This window comes from Babylonia areolata, chromosome 29 (assembly GCF_041734735.1).
Source record: "Babylonia areolata isolate BAREFJ2019XMU chromosome 29, ASM4173473v1, whole genome shotgun sequence".
Lineage (NCBI taxonomy): Eukaryota > Metazoa > Mollusca > Gastropoda > Neogastropoda > Buccinidae > Babylonia > Babylonia areolata.
In genome coordinates, this window is record NC_134904.1 from 30,720,134 (window position 1) to 30,740,133 (window position 20,000).

General features: G+C 42.3%; 1 protein-coding gene across 2 annotated transcripts in view; it reads right to left on the reverse strand.

Moving 5' to 3' along the window:
- The window catches only part of LOC143274588 (carbohydrate sulfotransferase 15-like), a 51,477-nt gene extending 40,880 nt beyond the window's left edge, over positions 1–10,597 (reverse strand). Inside the window, exons 1-5 of one of the 2 annotated variants that reach the window (XM_076578446.1) lie at positions 10,460–10,587; positions 9,907–10,306; positions 7,689–7,872; positions 5,545–5,638; positions 3,487–3,715 (exon numbers count right to left, since the gene is read on the reverse strand). In XM_076578446.1, coding sequence (XP_076434561.1) covers positions 3,487–3,715; positions 5,545–5,638; positions 7,689–7,861 — 496 coding nt within the window. In that variant the 5' untranslated portion in view covers positions 7,862–7,872; positions 9,907–10,306; positions 10,460–10,587. Of the gene's footprint in view, positions 1–3,486; positions 3,716–5,544; positions 5,639–7,688; positions 7,873–9,906 lie in introns of both variants that reach the window. The other variant, XM_076578445.1, reaches the window with a different exon arrangement.
- Positions 10,598–20,000: the final 9,403 nt, after the last annotated feature.

The window sequence follows — 20,000 nt, forward strand, 5'->3', positions numbered from 1 at the left end:
CACACAGTTCACCATTTGAAAACACGCATAGGTAAAAAAAAAATCTTCTGTGTCTATCTATTTAGTAAGAGGAGGGAGCAGTAGCATGTGTTGCTAGTCTTTGCCAGGATGGTGAACCACAAAGTCTTAAAAACTATAAACACACATGTAACACAGGTACAATCATTTGTAATTGTAGTTAAAAAAAAAGAGGTTGGGATATACAGTATACACAAAGCAGGCCACAGGAAATAACTATGACAACTAATCCAGTTTGGCTGCCTTTGGCTTTGTGAAAAAAGCCCGAATGTCAGCAGAAGGCACAGAGATTTTGCGTTTTTGTTCTTTGACTCCAACCCTGACAGCACTTGTGAACGAGATGGAGATGGAGCAGAATCCTTGCCAAATGGTATGCTTGCGGAGGCTGTAGGCTCATGGTGTGGAAGGGATGGTGGTGGAGCAGCATAGGAACTCTGTTTTTCGTCAACAGAGCTTCCTGTAAAAAAAAAAAAAAAAAAAAAAAAAAAAAAAATTACCAAGCCTTCATTAAATTCAACACTTACATTAACAGTGTATGTGATGATATAATATGTGTACATGTATGTGTGTGTGTGCGCGCGCGCGGGTGTGTGCGCGCGCGCGGGTGTGTGTGTGTGTGTGTGTGTGTGTGTGTGTGTGTGTGTGTGTGTGTGTGTGTGAATGTATAGGTTTATGTTTGTGTATGAATCATTGAATCATGTGTTTTAAGTGTCATACATTTTTAAAATATTTAAACCAAATCCTCTTGAACTAGTAATTATAGTATTCTGTTCCAGAAACAAGAACAAACAAAAAAACCCAAAAAAACAATAACAATAATAAATAAATAATAATAATTAATAACAATAATATTATATATTAATATATATTATATATTAATATTATATAATAATAATAATAATAATAAAAATCCTTGCAACACAACTCAATCAGTCAATGCGCATTCATTCAGTGAGTCACCATCCACACAAAGCCATTCACCAAACAGTAAATAAATATACACATTTTAAATAATTTGGATTACAAATCGACAAGCAAATCTTAGAAACAGGAATCACATGACAAACTTACCGTAAAGGGTTGAGTTTCCCTTCAAAGCCGTGACATTTTGTTGATGAGCTGATCGCATGATGTGGTCTTTGATGGCGACGAATCCACGCAACTTGAAGTCTATCACTTTTTGGCATGGTTCACAAAACACTTCGAACTCTTGATCCTTCTCTCTTTTCCGAATGACATCGCCAACTCTTCGCTCACAAACAACTTTTTGCAGCCACTCGCTCCTCCAATTACTCACATACTTTTTTCTTTTTGTTTTGAATTTCGTTTGATCCACGTTGTCGTCGAACGACGCCATCTTGGATTTGACAACGGCGGAAGTGCAAAAGGCGCAAAGCTAATGTGGATCGGGTTTGTTTTTTTTATTATTTTTTAAATAATAATATTAAAAATTTTAAAATGCGATTTTTTTTTCGGCGAAGATTTTTTTTTTTCGGCGAAGACTGCTTAATTTGACAAAAAAATTCGGCGAAGACGGCGAAGCAGTTTTCATTATTAATATATATATAAAATCAAATTTCTCATCTTATTTTTACAGTTTTGCCATTATGTAGCCAATTTTTCACCCCGAATCACCATACCCATGCTCGCTTTCTGCACTTCATTCACTTTCTTCTTTGTCATCATCCACCTGTTTGATGTCCAACCCTTCAGTGTGTAGCATTTCAAGTACTTCAGCAACACTAAAATGTTGCCGGATTGTTTTGTTTTTGTTGCTGTTTTGTTTGTTGTTGTTGTTTTTGTTTTTTTTAATTTTTCTATATTGTTACTGTTATCTTTTTGCTGTTGTTTATTTATTTGTTTTCGAGGGCTGGATGAAAAAAAAAATGTATGGTTAATCTATTACCCCTAGAAAAAAAAAATCATTCATTCATTCATTCTATCTAGACAGACAGACAGACAAATAGCTATGCATACTTTTTTTTAACTTAAAAAAACAACAACAAAAAAATGTGAGAAAGAGAGAGACAGACAAAGAGATACAGTGAAGGAACAAAGATATAGAGAAACACACAGATTCCCACTTGGATGATCTAGTCATACAAGGCCAAAGCCCTTATTCAAGAGGCATTAACAGTACATGTATTGAACAATTCTCATCATCTACAGACAACACCACAAACAAACATCAAACAATTATCATCATATACAGATACTGATTAATAATAACAATGATATTCATATAGCGCTGAATCTTGTGCAGAGACAAATCAAAGCGCTGTCGCACCAGTCATTCACACACGCATGCATAACTGAAGACAAGGAAGAGGCAGGGAAGGGAGGCTATCTTGGGAAGAGGTGGGTTTTAAGGCCAGACTTGAAAGTGCTCAGAGTTGAAAGAGCTGAGTGTGGAGACCTGACAAAGGAAAAGAGGAAGTTCATTACAACTGCAAGGTCCAGAGACAGAGAAAGAACGGCGGCCAACAGTGGAGTGTTTGAATCTGTGTATGTGTAAACAGAGCGGATCCGAAGCCTATCGTAGAGAGGTAGATGGAGTGTGAAGGTTAAGGCAACCACAGGGATAGGAAGGGGCAGATTTGTGAATACATTTATAACATAGAGTGCTGATCTTGTACTTTATTGTGTGTGAGACAGGGAGCCAATGGAGATGTTGCAAAAGAAGAGTGATGTGCTCAGATCTTTTCTTTCTGATAGAAAACAACGCAAACAACAAACAACAACGAAAAACAATTATCATCCTATACAGATATCAGACAGAAAAATAACAACAACAAACAACAATAAACAACAACAACAACAATTCTCATAGTCTACAGATATTAAATAGAACAAGAGAGGCAAGGCCTTCAAGACTCACTTGTGATATGCATTGAGTATAATTTCAAAATGTAATGTTTAAGATGAGAAAGATCAGTTTAAAGCAAATTAAGTCCCCTAGCATTAATTACAGAGTAATTTCCCTTCTTTACTATCTGCACCAAAACGTTTGCAAAATAAATAAAACTTCCATGCTTAGCAAAAGAAGTTCCTGTTTGAACAAAAAATGATAATAATGACTGCTCTTGTTGTTGTGTCAGAATATCAGATCAAAGTGCCAAGTTTAGAGAATACAAAAAATATAAATATAACAGTAAATGCAGTTTGCATATAATTAGGCTTCATTTTTTATTTTTTTGTGCCCATCCCAGAGGTGCAATATTGTTTTAAACAAGATGACTGGAAAGAACTGAATTTTTCCTATTGTTATGCCTAATTTGGTGTCAACTGACAAAGTATTTGCAGAGAAAATGTCAATGTTAAAGTTTACCACGGACACACAGACACACACACACACACAGACAACCGAACACCGGGTTAAAACATAGACTCACTTTGTTTACACAAGTGAGTCAAAAATAAAACAACCACCACAAACAGCAAAAACAAACAAACAAAAAATATGCATACTTGTTACATGTCTTCTCCAGTCGAACCATCGCGGTTCCTTCTCGCTGGCTGGGACGACCTGCGGATGCTTGATGAGTCGGTTGTAAATGTCGGTGGAGCCGCACTTGGCCACACCCGCCAGGAAGAAGTAAGGGAGACAACGCAGCTGGGGGGGCGCTACCTTGCCTCTCTTGCTGTTGTACCACCAGCAGGGGTTTTTGCTCTCCAAGATGAGGGGGCCATGAGACAGCTGAACACACAACACACACACACACACATCACACACACACAAACACACACACACACATCACACACACACAAACACACACCACACATACACATCACACACACACACACACACACACACTGCACTAAAACCCTATTTCATTCAACAAGGATCTTTGTGACAAAACCACCCAAACCACGAAGATGTAAAACAAGATACCGCCCCCCCCCCCCCCCCCCCCCCCCCCCGCCCCCAAACCCCCACGAACCCCTAAATCACACATCAAACATCAGAAGTTAAACACACTTCTGAGTTAGCTGACTTTTGCTTCACTTGTCTTTGATATGACCAAACTCAAATGTCTCCACTCGAATTCCCCTGTCCCCTTTCACTCCAGTTCAGTTCCGTTGCCCGAGGAGCTTGTCACTGCGTTCGGACAAATCCATATATGCTACACATCAGCTAAGCTGATGTCTGACCAGCAAAGGAACCAAATGCACTTTGGCACTGAGGGAAAATAACAAAGTAAAATAGACAAATTAATGAATAAATAAAATAAACAGAAATACCAAACAAAATCAGAATAAAAAGAACAGAAAAGAAAAAAGAAAAGCAACAATATGAATAATACTAATAAATACTAATAAACAATAAAACTAATAACAAATAAACAAATAAATATAAACACACACATTCACACGCACAAGCATACATGATCTCACAACACTCACACACACACACACACATTAACACACACACACACACACACACACACACACACACACGTGCACTAAAACCACACTCCAAAGCAGAGCTGGTATCAGGTGGGGAAAAACAACAACAACATGAAAACAAACACTGCGGGAAGAGATCAGCAGGGGAGCAGTGGCCAAGCGGTAATGCTACCTGCTTGGAAGCCAGTGTCCATGGGTTCAATTCTCATGAACAGACTGGGATTCTTACTCTCCCCTCCACTAGACCTTCAGCAGTGGTCTTTGTGGTGGTCTCATTGATAAACGGATGTCCTTCTTCTTCTTCTGCGTTCGTGGGCTGCAACTCCCATGTTCACTCATATGTACACGAGTGGGCTTTTACGTGTATGGCCGTTTTTACCCCGCCATGTAGGGGGTGTGCATGCTGGGTATGTTCTTGTTTCCATAACCCACGGAACGCTGACATGGATTACAGGATCTTTAACATGCATATTTGATCTTCTGCTTGCATATACACACGAAGGGGGTTCAGGCACTAGCAGGTCTGCACATATGTTGACCTGGGAGATTATAAAAATCTCCACCCTTCATCCACCAGGCGCCGTCACCGTGATTCGAACCCGGGACCCTCAGATTGACAGTCCAACGCTTTAACCACTCGGCTATTGCGCCCGTCAAACGGATGTCCAATGTACAATGTAAGCATGTACACTTAGCCCACGAAAAAAACCCCAGAAGAACACATGGAAGTAAGAGGGTTGTCCTTTGCAAAATTCTGCCAAACAATCCTTATTCGTGGTAAAACAAATACGCTTTGGCAGAAATAAAAAAAAGATAATAACAAAATAAAATAAAAGACAAAATTTACAGGTGGTGCTGCACTGTAGTACCATACTCTCCTCCGGGAAATGAAGCCTGAATTTCACACACAGGGAAAGCTTCTCTGACAAAAAAACAACAACAACAAACAAAAGACACAAACAAAAACAAGCAATACAAAACAGTACAAAACAAATACAAAAAAACACAAGTGAGTCAAAAATCAATCAATAATAAACTGGAAATGAATCAATCAGTACAAATTTTTAAAAGATATATATATATATATATATATATATAAAAGAAAAAAAAGGTACTTACCAAAGCAGCATCACGTGAACCAGCAGACTGAACACATCTGGCAAGCGAGGGCCGGTACATTTCCAGTATTTCTGCCGGCATCTTCCTGTGATTTCTACACACAGGACATCACATCAACATGTATATATATATATATGTATACAGACATGAGCACAGACGGACACATTCACACCCACACCCACACACCCGCATGCACACACAAACACACACACACTATTAAACACAACATGTTATGTATGAGAACACCAACATTTTGCAACAGTCCATTAATTCTAATCAATTAGCAAAACAGATCTGTTGACTGTTTAGATCTGACTGGGCCCTCTTTCCAGTCTTGCAAGTGTCAGAAAAACAAACATTTTGTTGTGTTGTGTTGTGTTGTGTTGTGTTGTAGTGTGTTGTGTTGTGTTGTACCATACTGTAATGTGCTGTACTGAACTGTATTGTATTGAATAATATTGTACTGTATCTTTGTCACAACATCTATCTATCTATCTATCTATCTCTCTATATTATTGTCCCTTATTGGGCGCCATTTTGTAGCCGGTTGGGCAGGGTTCTCTCACCACATCAACACCAGTTCTCTTCAAGGCTTTATTGAGGACGGGGAACGTATCGGGACATGGGGAACGTATCGGGACATGGAGAACGTATCGGGACATGGGTAAAGGGAAAAGGAAAGCAGGGGGTTAAAGGGCAAGGGACTGTACTTGTACAAGGAGGGAAATAAGATACAAGGAGGGAAATAAATAAATAAGTAAATGAATGCCCTGTGGACAAAACAACAAAGTCCTCATAACCAAGTGCACAGTAATGTCTATCTACGTTCATTCACTCACTTACTCCAAACATCACTTTACCAAATATTAGTTATTACACATGAATCTACAATTGTTACAAATGAATGTGTGAAAAGACTAAAATATCCCATTAATTGAAATGAGCAATTGCTTTCAACCATCTGGACACCCAATTCGAAATTGTCTAATTTCTTAAAGATATTAATAAATCCTAGAAACTTCTAAACATAAGCTGAGGTTATATTTCAGTAAAGATTAACACCATTATTCAAAATGATTGCGAATCCATTCAAATGCATAACATCTAAACTCACAGAAGAATATTAATAAGGAAATACAATTAGCACTTACATTTTGGTATCAATTTCTCAATGCTAGAAATGCTTACTGTAAAGTATGATATATTTGCACTCACCCTATCAGGCTGACAGAGGCCCACACACAATACTGTTGCCTTTTCCCTTTTCCAGCTAACTGAGAACTGATGAAATTACTGGTTCTACTACAAGGAAAGGTAGGAGAACTCACTTCGTAAAAACATATCAAGATGTAGCACATCCACCCTACATGAATATTATTTTGCACATGAAGTAATAATGCTAAAGCTAACAAGGGACATGAACGTGCACACTCTCTCTCTCTCTCTCTCTCTCTCTCCCTCTCTGCGGGGCAAAGAGAACAATTTCACCCTGTTACATATATATATATATATATATATATATATATATATATATATCTCTTTGTGAAATTGGAGATGCCCTACCGCACAATAGCCGAGTGGTTAAAGCGTTGGACTGTCAATCTGAGGGTCCTGGGTTCGAATCACGGTGACGGTGCCTAGTGGGTAAAGGGTGGAGATTTTTACGATCTCCCAGGTCAACATATGTGCAGACCTGCTAGTGGCTGAACCCCCTTCGTGTGTATATGCAAGCAGAAGATCAAATACGCACGTTAAAGATCCTGTAATCCATGTCAGCGTTCGGTGGGTTATGGAAACAAGAACATACCCAGCATGCACACCCCCGAAAACGGAGTATGGCTACCTACATGGCGGGGTAAAAACGGTCATACACGTAAAGGCCCACTCGTGTGCATACGAGTGAACGTAGGAGTTGCAGCCCACGAACGCAGAAGAAGAAGAAGAGGAGGAGAGGCCCTACCAATGGAGAGTGCAATCACCACCGCGTGTTAGTGTATTTGTTTTCCCATCAAAATGGATTTTTCTACTGAAAAAAACAACAGACTATGGGGCTTTTAACCCTTTCTTTATAAGGGCAATAACAGTATCACTTAAAAAACAACAAAAAACAAACAAACCAAAAAACAACTAAAAGCCTGTCTCACCTATCCTCAGTCTCATGTGCCAGTCCTGCAGGAGGCATTTTCATCATCAAGCCCACATGTTTCTTGTGTTCCCACGGTGATGGTGCCCGGTCAGACCAGCGGGTGTAGTACAGGACAAGTCCTAGAGTCATGACGATGGCGCCCACAATGAAGGTGTAGTACCTCAGGCCCATGGCTCTGGCTCCTGCAAAGACACAAGTGTATTTCAGTTTCTCAAGGTGGCGCAACTGCATTTGGGGAAAAAAAAAAAAAATCCATTGGCACTATGCCACATCTGCTAGGCATTAAAACATACCTGACAAGCAGTGTAACTGAGTCAGGCAACGGGTGCTTGCATATATATATTTGTGTTCTGTACATGTTTATATATTTGCATACCTGTCAGAGTGGATTTCATCCTTACCAAAGGACAACCCTTTTGTTGCCGTGGGTTGTTTTACAATGTGCTAAGTGCATGCTGCACACAGGGACCTTGGTTTATCATCTCATCCGAATGACCTGATGTTCAGTTTGATTTTCCAGTCAAACTTGAGAGAAAGGGCGATGGGCGCCATAGCCGAATGGTTAAAGCCTTGGACTTTCGATCTGAGGGTCCTGGGTTCGAATCATGGTGACGGCGCCTGGTGGGTAAAGGGTGGAGATTTTTACGATCTCCCAGGTCAACATATGTGCAGGCCTGCCAGTGCATGAACCCCCCTTCGTGTGTATATGCAAGCATAAGATCGAATATGCACGTTAAAGATCCTGTAATCCATGTCAGCGTTCGGTGGGTTATGGAAACAAGAACATAACCAGCATGCACACCCCCGAAAGCGGAGTATGGGTGCCTACATGGCGGGGTAAAAACGGTCATACATGTAAAAAGCCCACTCGCGTATATACGAGTGAACGTGGGAGTTGAAGCCCACGAACGCAGAAGAAGAAGAAGAGAGAAAGGGCAAGAGCGGGATTCGAACCCAGATCCTCATGGACACTGTATGTACTGGCAGATAAGCGTCTCAATCATTCTGCCACCTTGATCCCTGGCCTGCTAGAGACACGCATGTGAAAAAAGATTTATGTCTAAGGTCATATCCTATCACTGTTTATGACCATCACGGCAGTCCAAGTCCTATCCACCATGCTGTAATGGGGTCTCAAACCCCAGATCACTGATGAACACAGGATCAGAAGTCCAATCCGTAACCATCTCTGCCACCGCACCTTCTAAGACACATGCACATGTATAGTCTGTCATCAGAACCTTGACTACTGCTGACTTGTACGCTCAAAAGTTTGTGAAGGCTTGTCACCAGACTTAGATTGATCAAAGTAGATCTAACATAGTCTAACACAGTGCTTGTGACTCTGTATGTTTGAGGCCATTCACCAATCAAACACACATCACAAGCAAAGGCACTAACAGTGATTACAAATAAATAGCTGCCTTTGTCTCTGGCAGTGAACAGTGTTCAAGCATTCTATGACTGAAGACTCAATATGAGTTAAGACTGGTTTTAAGACCCCCTGTTCAGAAATTCACTGTTCACAAAGTGTGGAAAAACAATAAAGCTGAGAAAGCTAAGATATCATATCCATTAATATATAATCATACATATAAATATTGTAAACACACACAAACACACACACACTATTCTTCTCCTGTCTCTTGAGAACCCACAAACTTCTCTATGCCCCCCACATCCCCAATCATCCCTCACCCCCCCCCCCTTCCCCCTACCAACTTTTCTCCTCCCATCTCTTCAGAACCAGGAACCTGACTCATCCCCCCCTCGCCCCCCCTCAAACACCCTCAACCCCCACCACTTTCTCCCAGTCTCTCAACTCTTATCTCCACTCCCCTTCCACCCACCCTCTTCTGTGCACAGGCTCCCATCCTATTAACTAATTAAGTGCAAGTCATGGACTTTCACTCCAAATTCAGATTCTAGGATTCTTTTGACAAGAGTGCACAGTTTCTCACATACATATTCACAGACCCCATGCAGACCTCCCCCACCCCCATCACACACATACCTGCACAAGAAGCAAACAACCACTCCCCCACATAATCAGTTGACTGCTGCTGCAGTAAGAAATAAGCATGGTATAAACAGGTTGTATGACTAAATAAATAGATAACTAGACAAATAAATAATCTCCATACACACAATGAAAAAAACACCATCAAGATTAGCACCACCTGTACTGGAGTCTCCAAACCACCCAATTTCATTACCTGTAAGGGAGGGTCCTTCTGCTTCTTCATCCTGACATTGATCTGCTTTGGATCAATCTCACACATATGACCGTTTCACTGCAGCCGTCACCACGCTTCGTAGGGAGACCGGTGACTAAGTTTGGGGTTTGGGGGGTATGTGGGGACGGGGGTGATGAGCAGGAGGAATGGGGGTGGATTTGCGGAGATGCGTGCAAGGTTAAAGGGTAGGGAGAGAGATAGAGAGAGGGTGGGAGCGGGGGGCTGGAGTGAGCGAACAAGTGAAGTTGCAGAGGGGCGGAGTTGATGGTTTGGGTTGATTGCACATGAAAAGCCTAGATAGCTATCCCCTCCCGAAAACCAGCGTGGAATACTATTGTGGTTTTTTTCTTCTTCCTTCCACACAACGTTAGTAGTCTTCCTGTTAAGACGAATGAGCATAATCTCTATTAATTTTGAGACACGAGTCTCTAAAAGTTACCTCAAGTCAACAAAGATCACGTTTTCATGGGTAATTTGCGAAACAAAAGCTTCGTTAGACGATAACATTTGAAAAAAAAATCGCATCGTTTACCGTCTTCTTGGTTAACAGAAACAATACGACCCAATCAACACTCTTATAAATGTTTACACGTTCTGTTTCAAGCCATTTTTTATGATCAGTTTTCAGTCAGCATCAGCAACCCCACTCCCCTCTTCTCATTTATCACTGTTCCCGAAAGTACTGCTTCAGTCCGAATGGCGAAATTTCGAAATAAGAATTAGTAAGGGAAGTAACTCTACCAATTCTTTTTGTCAGTGTGTCCACTGCAGTTTACTCCCTTTCAAGACCGACGACACACCAAGTCGATAAGAACTTATAATTGACTATGAAACAAGACTTACCTGGAAGATGAAGTTTAACTCCGATTAACCAGTCAATTCTACCCAATAAGAAGGCGCCACCTCAGAATCATGTGTTATAGTGTGTCAGGCACCAATGGTAGAGATTTTGCAGCACACGTTGCTTACTGACAGACCCCTCCTACTCCCATCCCCCATCCTCTCCTTCCTTCCCCCTTCTCTTCTTACCAATACACTAAATGAACTCCTTCCTCGGACAGGCTGTAAACCCCCTTCACCCCCCCACCCCCACCCCCTTTTTCTACCATCTCTCCCTTCCCCCATCCCCTTTACCCTTGGCCACAGAGTGCCGAGATAGCAAGACCAGAAATTATGGGCGTTGATACTTCATAGGATGGCACCCCATTTATCCTAAGCCCCCCTCTCCTTTTCACCCCCCTTACCCCTACAGGCCCCCCACCCTGGCATCTATCTCTGCTTACACCCCCTCTCCCTCCTCACCCCCTCTAGCACTGAGTCCAGAGGAAGCAAGTTATTGTGGAATATAAATATTAATTCAATGTGATGTCTCTTGAGATGTCAGGCCACAGATGTTTACAGTCCCCTGCCCCTTTCCATTTCCTTTCCATCAACATCACACCCGCTTTCTCCCTTGTTGACCCTTCCTCTCTGATTCTGATATTTACCACACATGACACTACCAGTAGTGTGTGTGTGCTATCCATGTTGCTCTCTGGCAGGATGGCATCTGCTTCAATGGTCACCGCATAGTATGGTGTGTTTATCATGAGCTGTTTAGAACAGAATTAGGGCTGGGCGATCTTTCCTCCCCTTTCCCTTCCCATTTTCGTCACCTCCACCCCCCTCCCCACCCCCCTCCTTCCCCTTCTCCTTGTCAGTGTGGGTTCCGTGGGAAAGCATCAAAAGTGTAAAGTCTAGCACTGTTGGTTCCAGATTGGTTAGTTTCCTCCACAGCCAGTGTGGGAGGGTCTGGTAGTGTACTTGGCTGATTGGTCAGTTAACCTCAACCAATTGGGAAGATCTGGGTTGTAAGATAATTTGCATTGAGTGAATGGGTGAGAGAGAATAAAACCAGTATGCAGAGGGGTTTCGTCCTTTTCTCCCTTGCCAAGAAGAAGCCAAAAGAGCCAGACTGACAAGACAATACCAGGGGGCTGTAAGTATCTAATCAGCATCTATTTTTCGGACTTAGTAGAATGCTTGGTTCCTGGTATTGGATTCTGTGACTAACACATTTCCCCAGTGGGATTGTGTTCCGTCACATGAACATGAAGTGAATCTCACTTTAATTATTGATATGTCAGCCAGGATCTGTGTGTGAAAGATAGGTATTTGTTTAGATTTCTTCCAGATACTCTTGGGTGTACTAAACAGTGGTGGAGAAATGGGACTTTGAATTTTTTGCTCTTGGAAAATGGCCTACTCCTGCCTCTGTTTTCTCTAGATCAAAAGATGAATTGGAACCATGACTTAGTCCAAAGTCATGGGGCTGGAAGAGAAAAGGGCTGTTGGAAAACAGATTTGAAGAATGGGCAACTTATAAGGGCAGGACCAGTGTTAGTGGTAAATCATGGAGATTCTGAGAGGGTCTTATGGACAATGAAGTCAACACTTGTGTTGGCTAAGAATCAGTAGCCTGTACATAGTTGGTTTTGTCATATATTCCTTGTGGTAGCTTAGTGTGTTTGACGCTGTAATTTTCTTGGCTTGCATTACTAGTTGTTGTAACGCTTGGATGTTCTCAGTGCTACTGGGACATATTTACTTTGGTGATTGTTGGTTATCACTGCTCTGATTTGTCCTTTTTTACTTCAATTCAGTTTGCATGTCTCGGATGTTGTTGTGATTATAGAGTCTGTTTTACTTTGGTTAATTGAACTCAGTTATTATTTCCTGAATCCTGAAAGTTTGGTGTCTAATTTAAGTCAAGAAACCCTAAGGCATTTAATGAATTGATCTAAAAGTGAGTAATGTATGGAGGTTCAGTTCCATAGGGAAACATGTCTTTTCTGTTTATTTTCCACAAAAGACTAACTGCAGTACAGATTTATGGTGTTTGTGTTTACACTGAACAATAGTAATTGAAATGGGGTTAAGTACATTATTGTAATTGTTTGTACTGGTGTTTTGTTCTGTTTTTGTAACTTAGTTCCTGAAGTTCTGGAAACAGTTTGGTGTTAGTTGAATTGTAATGTTGTATCACAAGAACATTATGACACTTTTGGCTGATGTGGTATTGCACAGTTAATGTAACTGGAATGTGTTGATGCAGATACCATGACTTGTGAGAGAGCATAGCCAGCATGTGTATGGCTTAATTGTATTTGAGGCTTGTGACTGAGGGAGAAGTGGTTAAAATACACAATGTAGCCAATACATGACTAAATGGAGTACTGGTTTAACTGGTTTAGGGTATTTGGGTATTCCCCCCCCCCCCTTTCCTGTTTCCTACAGGTTGATATTATGGTATGATGCTTGGACATCATGTTTGAGTTTACATGTTGTGCATCTTGGCTTACATAAATGATAATGTTCAGTAATATGTCAGTGGTGTGTCAATTGTTGACATACTGTGGGAACAATGTAAGCATTTAGTCACAAAGAAACACAGAGATTATGTGTGTTGCATCTGCGTAGAATGTTTTGGTTGAAATAGTTGGAGTTATTTTGAGGTTTGGCATACTTATTTTGTATGTTAGGTGGTGATGGTTATATTCAAGGTGAACAAATCTACAGGCTAACTGTATGTTCATGTGTTTCCATGTGTGTGTGCACATGGGTGATAATGCAACATGGGGAACATGTGTGACTTGTTAGTTGTGATTACCATGTGCTGTAGTCATGTGTTGTATGCCAGTGGGGTAACACATAGCTGTATGTGTTCAATAAGATTTGAGACCACTGAGAGGCAGTCCTATGTTGGTGCACACAAGGTTGCTATATATTTACCAAATTACTTGGTAACTATATGATTCCCATGTAAACATTTTACCAGTGAGATACTTTGCAGAGACAAAGTACAGATTTGTTCAGTCTTAATGGAAACAGCTATTACTGTATGGTGATTTAACTGGAGTTAAACACTAGGAGTTTGTAATTGTCTGCCACATACTTGGTGCGACAGCTATTATTCTATGGTGGTTTGACAGGAGTTAAACACTGGGAGTTAGTATTTGTTAGTCATATATTTGGTGCACATTAACTTATGTGCCACTGATTGTTGATGGTAAGCTATATGAAGCTTGTTTTACATGTTTACATAGATCTCTTTGAGAAGAGAGTGTACGGCTAGACATTGAGTGTCAGAATGGAGGAAGGTTATCTGTGGAATTGTTTACTTGTCCAGACAACATAATGATGTTTCTGTTACATCAGTGCAATTATGTCTAGCATATGTTTTGGTATTGATTTAACCTGGGTTTTAATATTGTGTGTTCCAGGTGTGCTGTTAAGTTAGAGAAATAAACACCTCAATTCATCTTTCTAAAAGACCCTGCTGTGGTACGAGGAGAGAGTGGATTGTGCACCTATCCTCTGCCTTATCCTACTCTACCTCTTCACCTTCTACACCTACCCGTACAACCACTCAACCCCTACCCCCACCACTACTACTACCCTTTAACAACTTGGCGTCGCCGACAGGATCAGCAGGTGAGGTGTCTCTTAGCTTTAGCAGCACACAGCCCAACGCAGCTCAACGCAGCTCAACACAGCCCAAGCAAGACCCTAAGACGACACAAGATGGCGGACGAAGGTCAACAGGTAGCTGGAACACAGTGGTGGGCACCACCTAAGCTACCCCACTTCTCAGGAGAGTCTGCTGATGGGCCTGCAGAGGATTTCATTGCAGAGGTCAGCAGAGTCCTGGAGGCTTACCGGATAGCCAATCCAGTGGCAGTGGATTTCATCATCCGTCACCTGCAGGGGAAGGCCAGACGCGAGGTACTGGCATACACAGGAGACGAGATCAACACACCACAGAAGGTCTTGGAAATCTTAAGGAGGACCTTTGGAGACAGCCGGCCTCTGACAGGGTTGATGTCAGCCTTCCATGGCAGACGTCAGGCACCAGGACAATGCGTTCTTGAGTTTGCGCAAGAGCTGAGGAACATGGAGGCCCGGATCAACGAACGAGATGGAGACGACGTCTCAGCGGAGATGCTTCGTGACAGGTTCATCGAGGGCCTGACCTCTGCTCCACTCAAGAGAGAGCTACGGCGCCTCGTTCGGGAGCGGGACAGCACCACTTTCTGCACCATCCGGGACGAAGCCCTCAGATGGACCCGGGAAGAGGGCGAACCAGAAGATGCCATGCCAGCAGTTTTCCAGCATCAGCTGGTGCCACAACCATCGCCAGAGGTGATGGAACTGAGGAGACAACTGGCCTCGCTCACGGAGTCTGTCCAGGCCATGCAGACTGCCATGGCAACCCTGCAGGAGCGCACAGTCCCTGGACCATCCCCTGTGGCCCTCCCAAGATCGACGACCCAGGCACCAGTGAACGACGGGCGGTGTTACTACTGCCAAAAGCTTGGCCACATCAAACGGGACTGCAGAAAAAGGAAGAGGGATGAGCAGCAGAACCGCCCTAGCCAGGGGGGAAACTAGATGCCTCTGCTGTGAGAAGCCAAACAGTGGAGGCGAACACCAAGGCTAGCTTTACCAACTTGACAGGTCGATGCCCACAAACAGTCATGGTGATAGAGGGGAGGGAAGTTAAGGCATTAGTGGATACAGGTAGTGAAGTTAGTACTATCTCAGAATCTTGGTACAGACAGCAGCTAGGTAAGGTTCCTCTCCAACAAACAAGTTGGCTGACTGTCAAGGCAGCTAATGGGCTAGACATTCCATATGGTTTGTTGGAAGGAGAGGTAGAGGTATTTGGGAAGAAATGCCAGGCATCCCTGTTGGTTGTAAAGGATTCAGCTGACCCCTCCATCTATGTGCGCAAACAGCATACCCCTGCTATCCTAGGTATGAATGTTTTGCAGCAGGTTCTTTCTCCCCTCAGTAGTGAGAAAATTTATGATGCAAATTTTCCACCTTGTCTGCAACCAGTCATCAGTGAAGTACGTGCCCATTGCACTTCTGTCCGGGGCATTGCTAGAGTAGTGGGTAGAACACGGGTTCCGGGTTGCAGTTTGATGTGTATGAAGATAAGTGGCATAGAAAGACCCTTTAGAAAACTGCTTGCAGAACCCTCTAGTCACCCCCTACCCCCAGGCTTGTTTGTTGTCCCCACTTTAGTTGGCACTGACAACACTTCTAGGTATATTAGAGTTGCAAACTTGTCTGATGATGATATTGTTTTGGATTCCAGAACTCCAGTTGCAGTCCTGCATGCGGTTGAGTCGGTAGAATCAGGAGAAACGCCCCATTTGCAGGTCAACTCAGAGGAGATTGTTGTGCAGAATCAGTCACCCAGTCAGGCAGAGGGGACAGGTGAGTCTTTGAACTCACAGTTGCAGGGCTTTGAAGGGTCAGAGGAGCAGAAGCGGCAGGTCTTGGATCTCCTTGTTAGATATAAGCATGTCATTTCATCTGAAGGGGCAGACATTGGCTTTACAGACAGGGAGGTGCACAAAATTCCAACCACAGATGATCTCCCAGTTGCTCAGACATACCGACCCATTCCCCCTCGGGATTTTCAAGAGGTCAGGGAGCATATACGGGATCTCATAGAAAAGGGGGTAGTGAAAGAAAGCCACAGCCCATATGCAGCCCCAATTGTCGTAGTCCGCAAGAAGGATGGGTCAGTGCGCCTTTGTGTTGATTATCGGCGGCTGAACAGCAAAACTGTGAAGGATGCATACCCCTTGCCCAGAATCCAGGAAAGTTTTGATGCGCTCACTGGCGCACAATTTTTCTCAACTTTGGATCTTGCAAGTGGGTATCATCAGATAGCCATGGACTCACAAGATCAACCAAAGACAGCCTTCATCACTCCATTTGGGCTGTATGAGTATACCAGAATGCCTTTTGGGTTGTCTGGTGCACCTGCCACATTTCAGCGTCTCATGAATTCAGTCATGTCAGACTTCCTTTTCAGTTTTCTCCTGGTGTATCTGGATGACTTGCTTGTGTTCTCTAGAACTTTTGAAGAACATTTGCAACATCTGGAAAGAGTTTTGATGAGAATTGAAGAGACTGGTTTGAAGATAAAGCTAGAGAAGTGCCAGTTGTTGCGACATAAGGTTGACTATCTGGGGCATACTATCTCTGCCCAAGGGATCAGTTGTCAGACTGAGAAAACTGAAGCAGTGCAGAACTGGCCCACACCATCAAATGTCAGGGAACTTCGTTCTTTTCTGGGGTTTGCTGGGTATTATCGGCGGTTTGTGAAGAACTATGCCAAAATTGCTGGACCACTTCATAGTCTTGTCAACCAGCATTCCAGTGGCAAGAAAGGGAAACTGGCATCTATCAGCCAGGCATGGCAAGAAGAACACCAGGTGGCTTTTGATCAGCTAAAGCAGGCACTTACTGGATCTGAGGTTCTAGCTTTTGCTGACTTCTCAAGGCCTTTCATCCTGGAGACTGGCGCCAGCTTTGAGGGCCTTGGTGCAATTCTTAGTCAGAAGCAGCCAGATGGGACTACTAGGGTCGTAGCATATGCCAGCCGCAGGCTGCGCCCCACAGAGAAAAATGAGGCCAACTACAGCAGCTTCAAATTAGAGATGTTGGCACTGAAATGGGCAGTGACTGAGAAATTCAGGGGCTATCTTCTGGGCTCAAAATTTGAAGTGTTCACAGATAACAACCCTTTAGCTCATTTTAAATCTTCCAAGCATGGTGCGTTAGAGCAGAGATGGGCTGCGCAGTTAGCTCAATTTGACTTTGAAGTCAAATACAGGCCTGGTAGGGATAACAGGGCTGATGCCCTGTCTCGACTTCCTTCTCACTTGGTGTTTCACCAAGGTGGAACACAGGTTCCCCCGGAAGTTGCCAGCCTGCGAGAGGTTTGGTGTCAGAGTTCACGTGTCACCAAGCGGGAAGGCAGTGATAAGAAGGTGACAACCATTGATTCAGGGACACCAGTAATGCCGACCTTGTCACGGCAGGATCTGGCCAGGGCACAAATGGAGGATCCCCAGTTGAACTCAGTCTTGAAGTTGTGGCCTAGCAAGCCAAGGGAGAGGTCAGCTGTTGAACAGTCCTTGTTGAGACAGTGTCGCAGGCTTGAGGTGAGGGATAGTGTGTTAGTCAGACATGTCATAGACCCCAGCTGGGGCAATGTCGAGCAGATTGTACTTCCCACCACACTCCGACCCACAGTTTTGTATGAGCTACATGACAAAATGGGCCACCAAGGGTTGGACAGAACTCTGAGTCTGTTGCGGCAGCGAGTCTATTGGCCAGGAATGACAAAAGATGTGCAGCAGTACATTGATCGCTGTCCTCGTTGTCTGGTGAACAGGAGAGCCACTGCAAAACCAGCTATGGGGCACATTCATGCCAGTCGTCCTCTGCAGATCCTGGCCATAGATTTCACAAAGCTAGAGATGGCAAGTGATGGTCGGGAAAATGTACTGGTAATGACGGATATTTTTACCAAATTCACAGTAGCTATCCCCACCAGAAATCAGGAGGCAAACACAGTTGTCCAGGTTCTTGTGAAAGAATGGTTCAGTCGTTACGGGGTGCCACACACACACACACACTCAAAACATATAATGTAAGGTCACAGACATGTACACACACACACACACACACACACACACACACACACACACACACATATATATATATATATATTATATATATATATCTATATATCTATCTATATATATATATATATATATATATATATATACATATATATGATCACACGTGCACACATATATACACATCACACACACACACACACACACACAAACATAAACCAAATCTTGAACAGGATGACCAACAATAAAAGACAAGAGAGGCAAGGCCTTCAAGACTCACTTGTGATACACTAAAAAAAAAAAAAAAAAATCTAATCGTTAAAATGTGTTCTGTATTTGTTATTATAAAGCTTCGGGTTAAAATAAAAAGAAAAAAAAAGTTCTAACGACAGATTCGAACTCCGCGTATTCGGGTGAGAAGAAACTGTCTTACCCATTTCACTAACATGGCTCCTTAACTGACGTTCAAAAATATATTTAAACATGCTTTTTTAAAGGGCGATAAATCGATTGCGGTATTCGCGGTGAGAACGCTGTTTAAATCATATTATTCTGGTGTATCTTGGGCATTCAAAAAATCTTTAAGGGCATTTAAAAATTCTTTTTAAGTCCGCGGTAAAGGAGACGTGGCTATCGCCGCAATCACACTGCAACATTTAGCCGTTTTCTCTGGATCTAGATAGATGTACAAGTTTAAGTTAATTACACCCAGTTGACACGGTCGATTCAATTTCTCTGTTATGTTCATTCTAGTTTTATAGTTTTAAAGTTGATATGAAAATTGAGTATTTTGTTAAACTAATAACACGTAGAGCCAAGTACAAGTACTTCTAAACGTCTTATGAATTGAAAAGGACTTCATTTTGAGAAAAGTCAAGACTGGAAATTTTTACGTTTCATCAATTCAAGGGTATTAACTCACATGGTTTATTATTTTTAACTGTGAATTCCGACTGATTCTGTGGATATTTTTATGGCAGTTTGGGACATACTCCAGTAAGTGATGAGGCGTTCACAAATCTTTCTCTGAATAAATATTTAACGGTCTCCTTCTCCAACTTTCCATCACATGTTATCGTGTATTGTCGATTGAATACAGGATTGAACGGGCAGGTCAACAACTTGAAACAAAATGGCGACGTTCGCGTTCGCGAAGAATATGAACACGCGCTTTGAATGTGTATAGATATGTGTACGCAATTGATTTTTGCTCATGACCTTCAGGGCTCAGCCAATAGATCTATAAAGTCCACTCGTCGTATTGATTTTAGTATTTTCCGAAAATGACCACTTGGGCGAATGAACATAGTGAAAGCCCTGTACACTGAGAGTAAAACACACAAGCTTTTTATGTATTGAGTATAATTTCAAAATGTAATGTTTAAGATGAGAAAGATCAGTTTAAAGCAAATTAAGTCCCCTAGCATTAATTACAGATTAATTTCCCTTTTTTTACTATCTGCACCAAAACATTTGCAAAATATATAAAACTTCCATGCTTAACAAAAGAAGTTCCTGTTTGAACAAAAAATGATAATAATGACTGCTCTTGCTGTTGTGTCAGAATCTCAGATCAAAGTGCCAAGT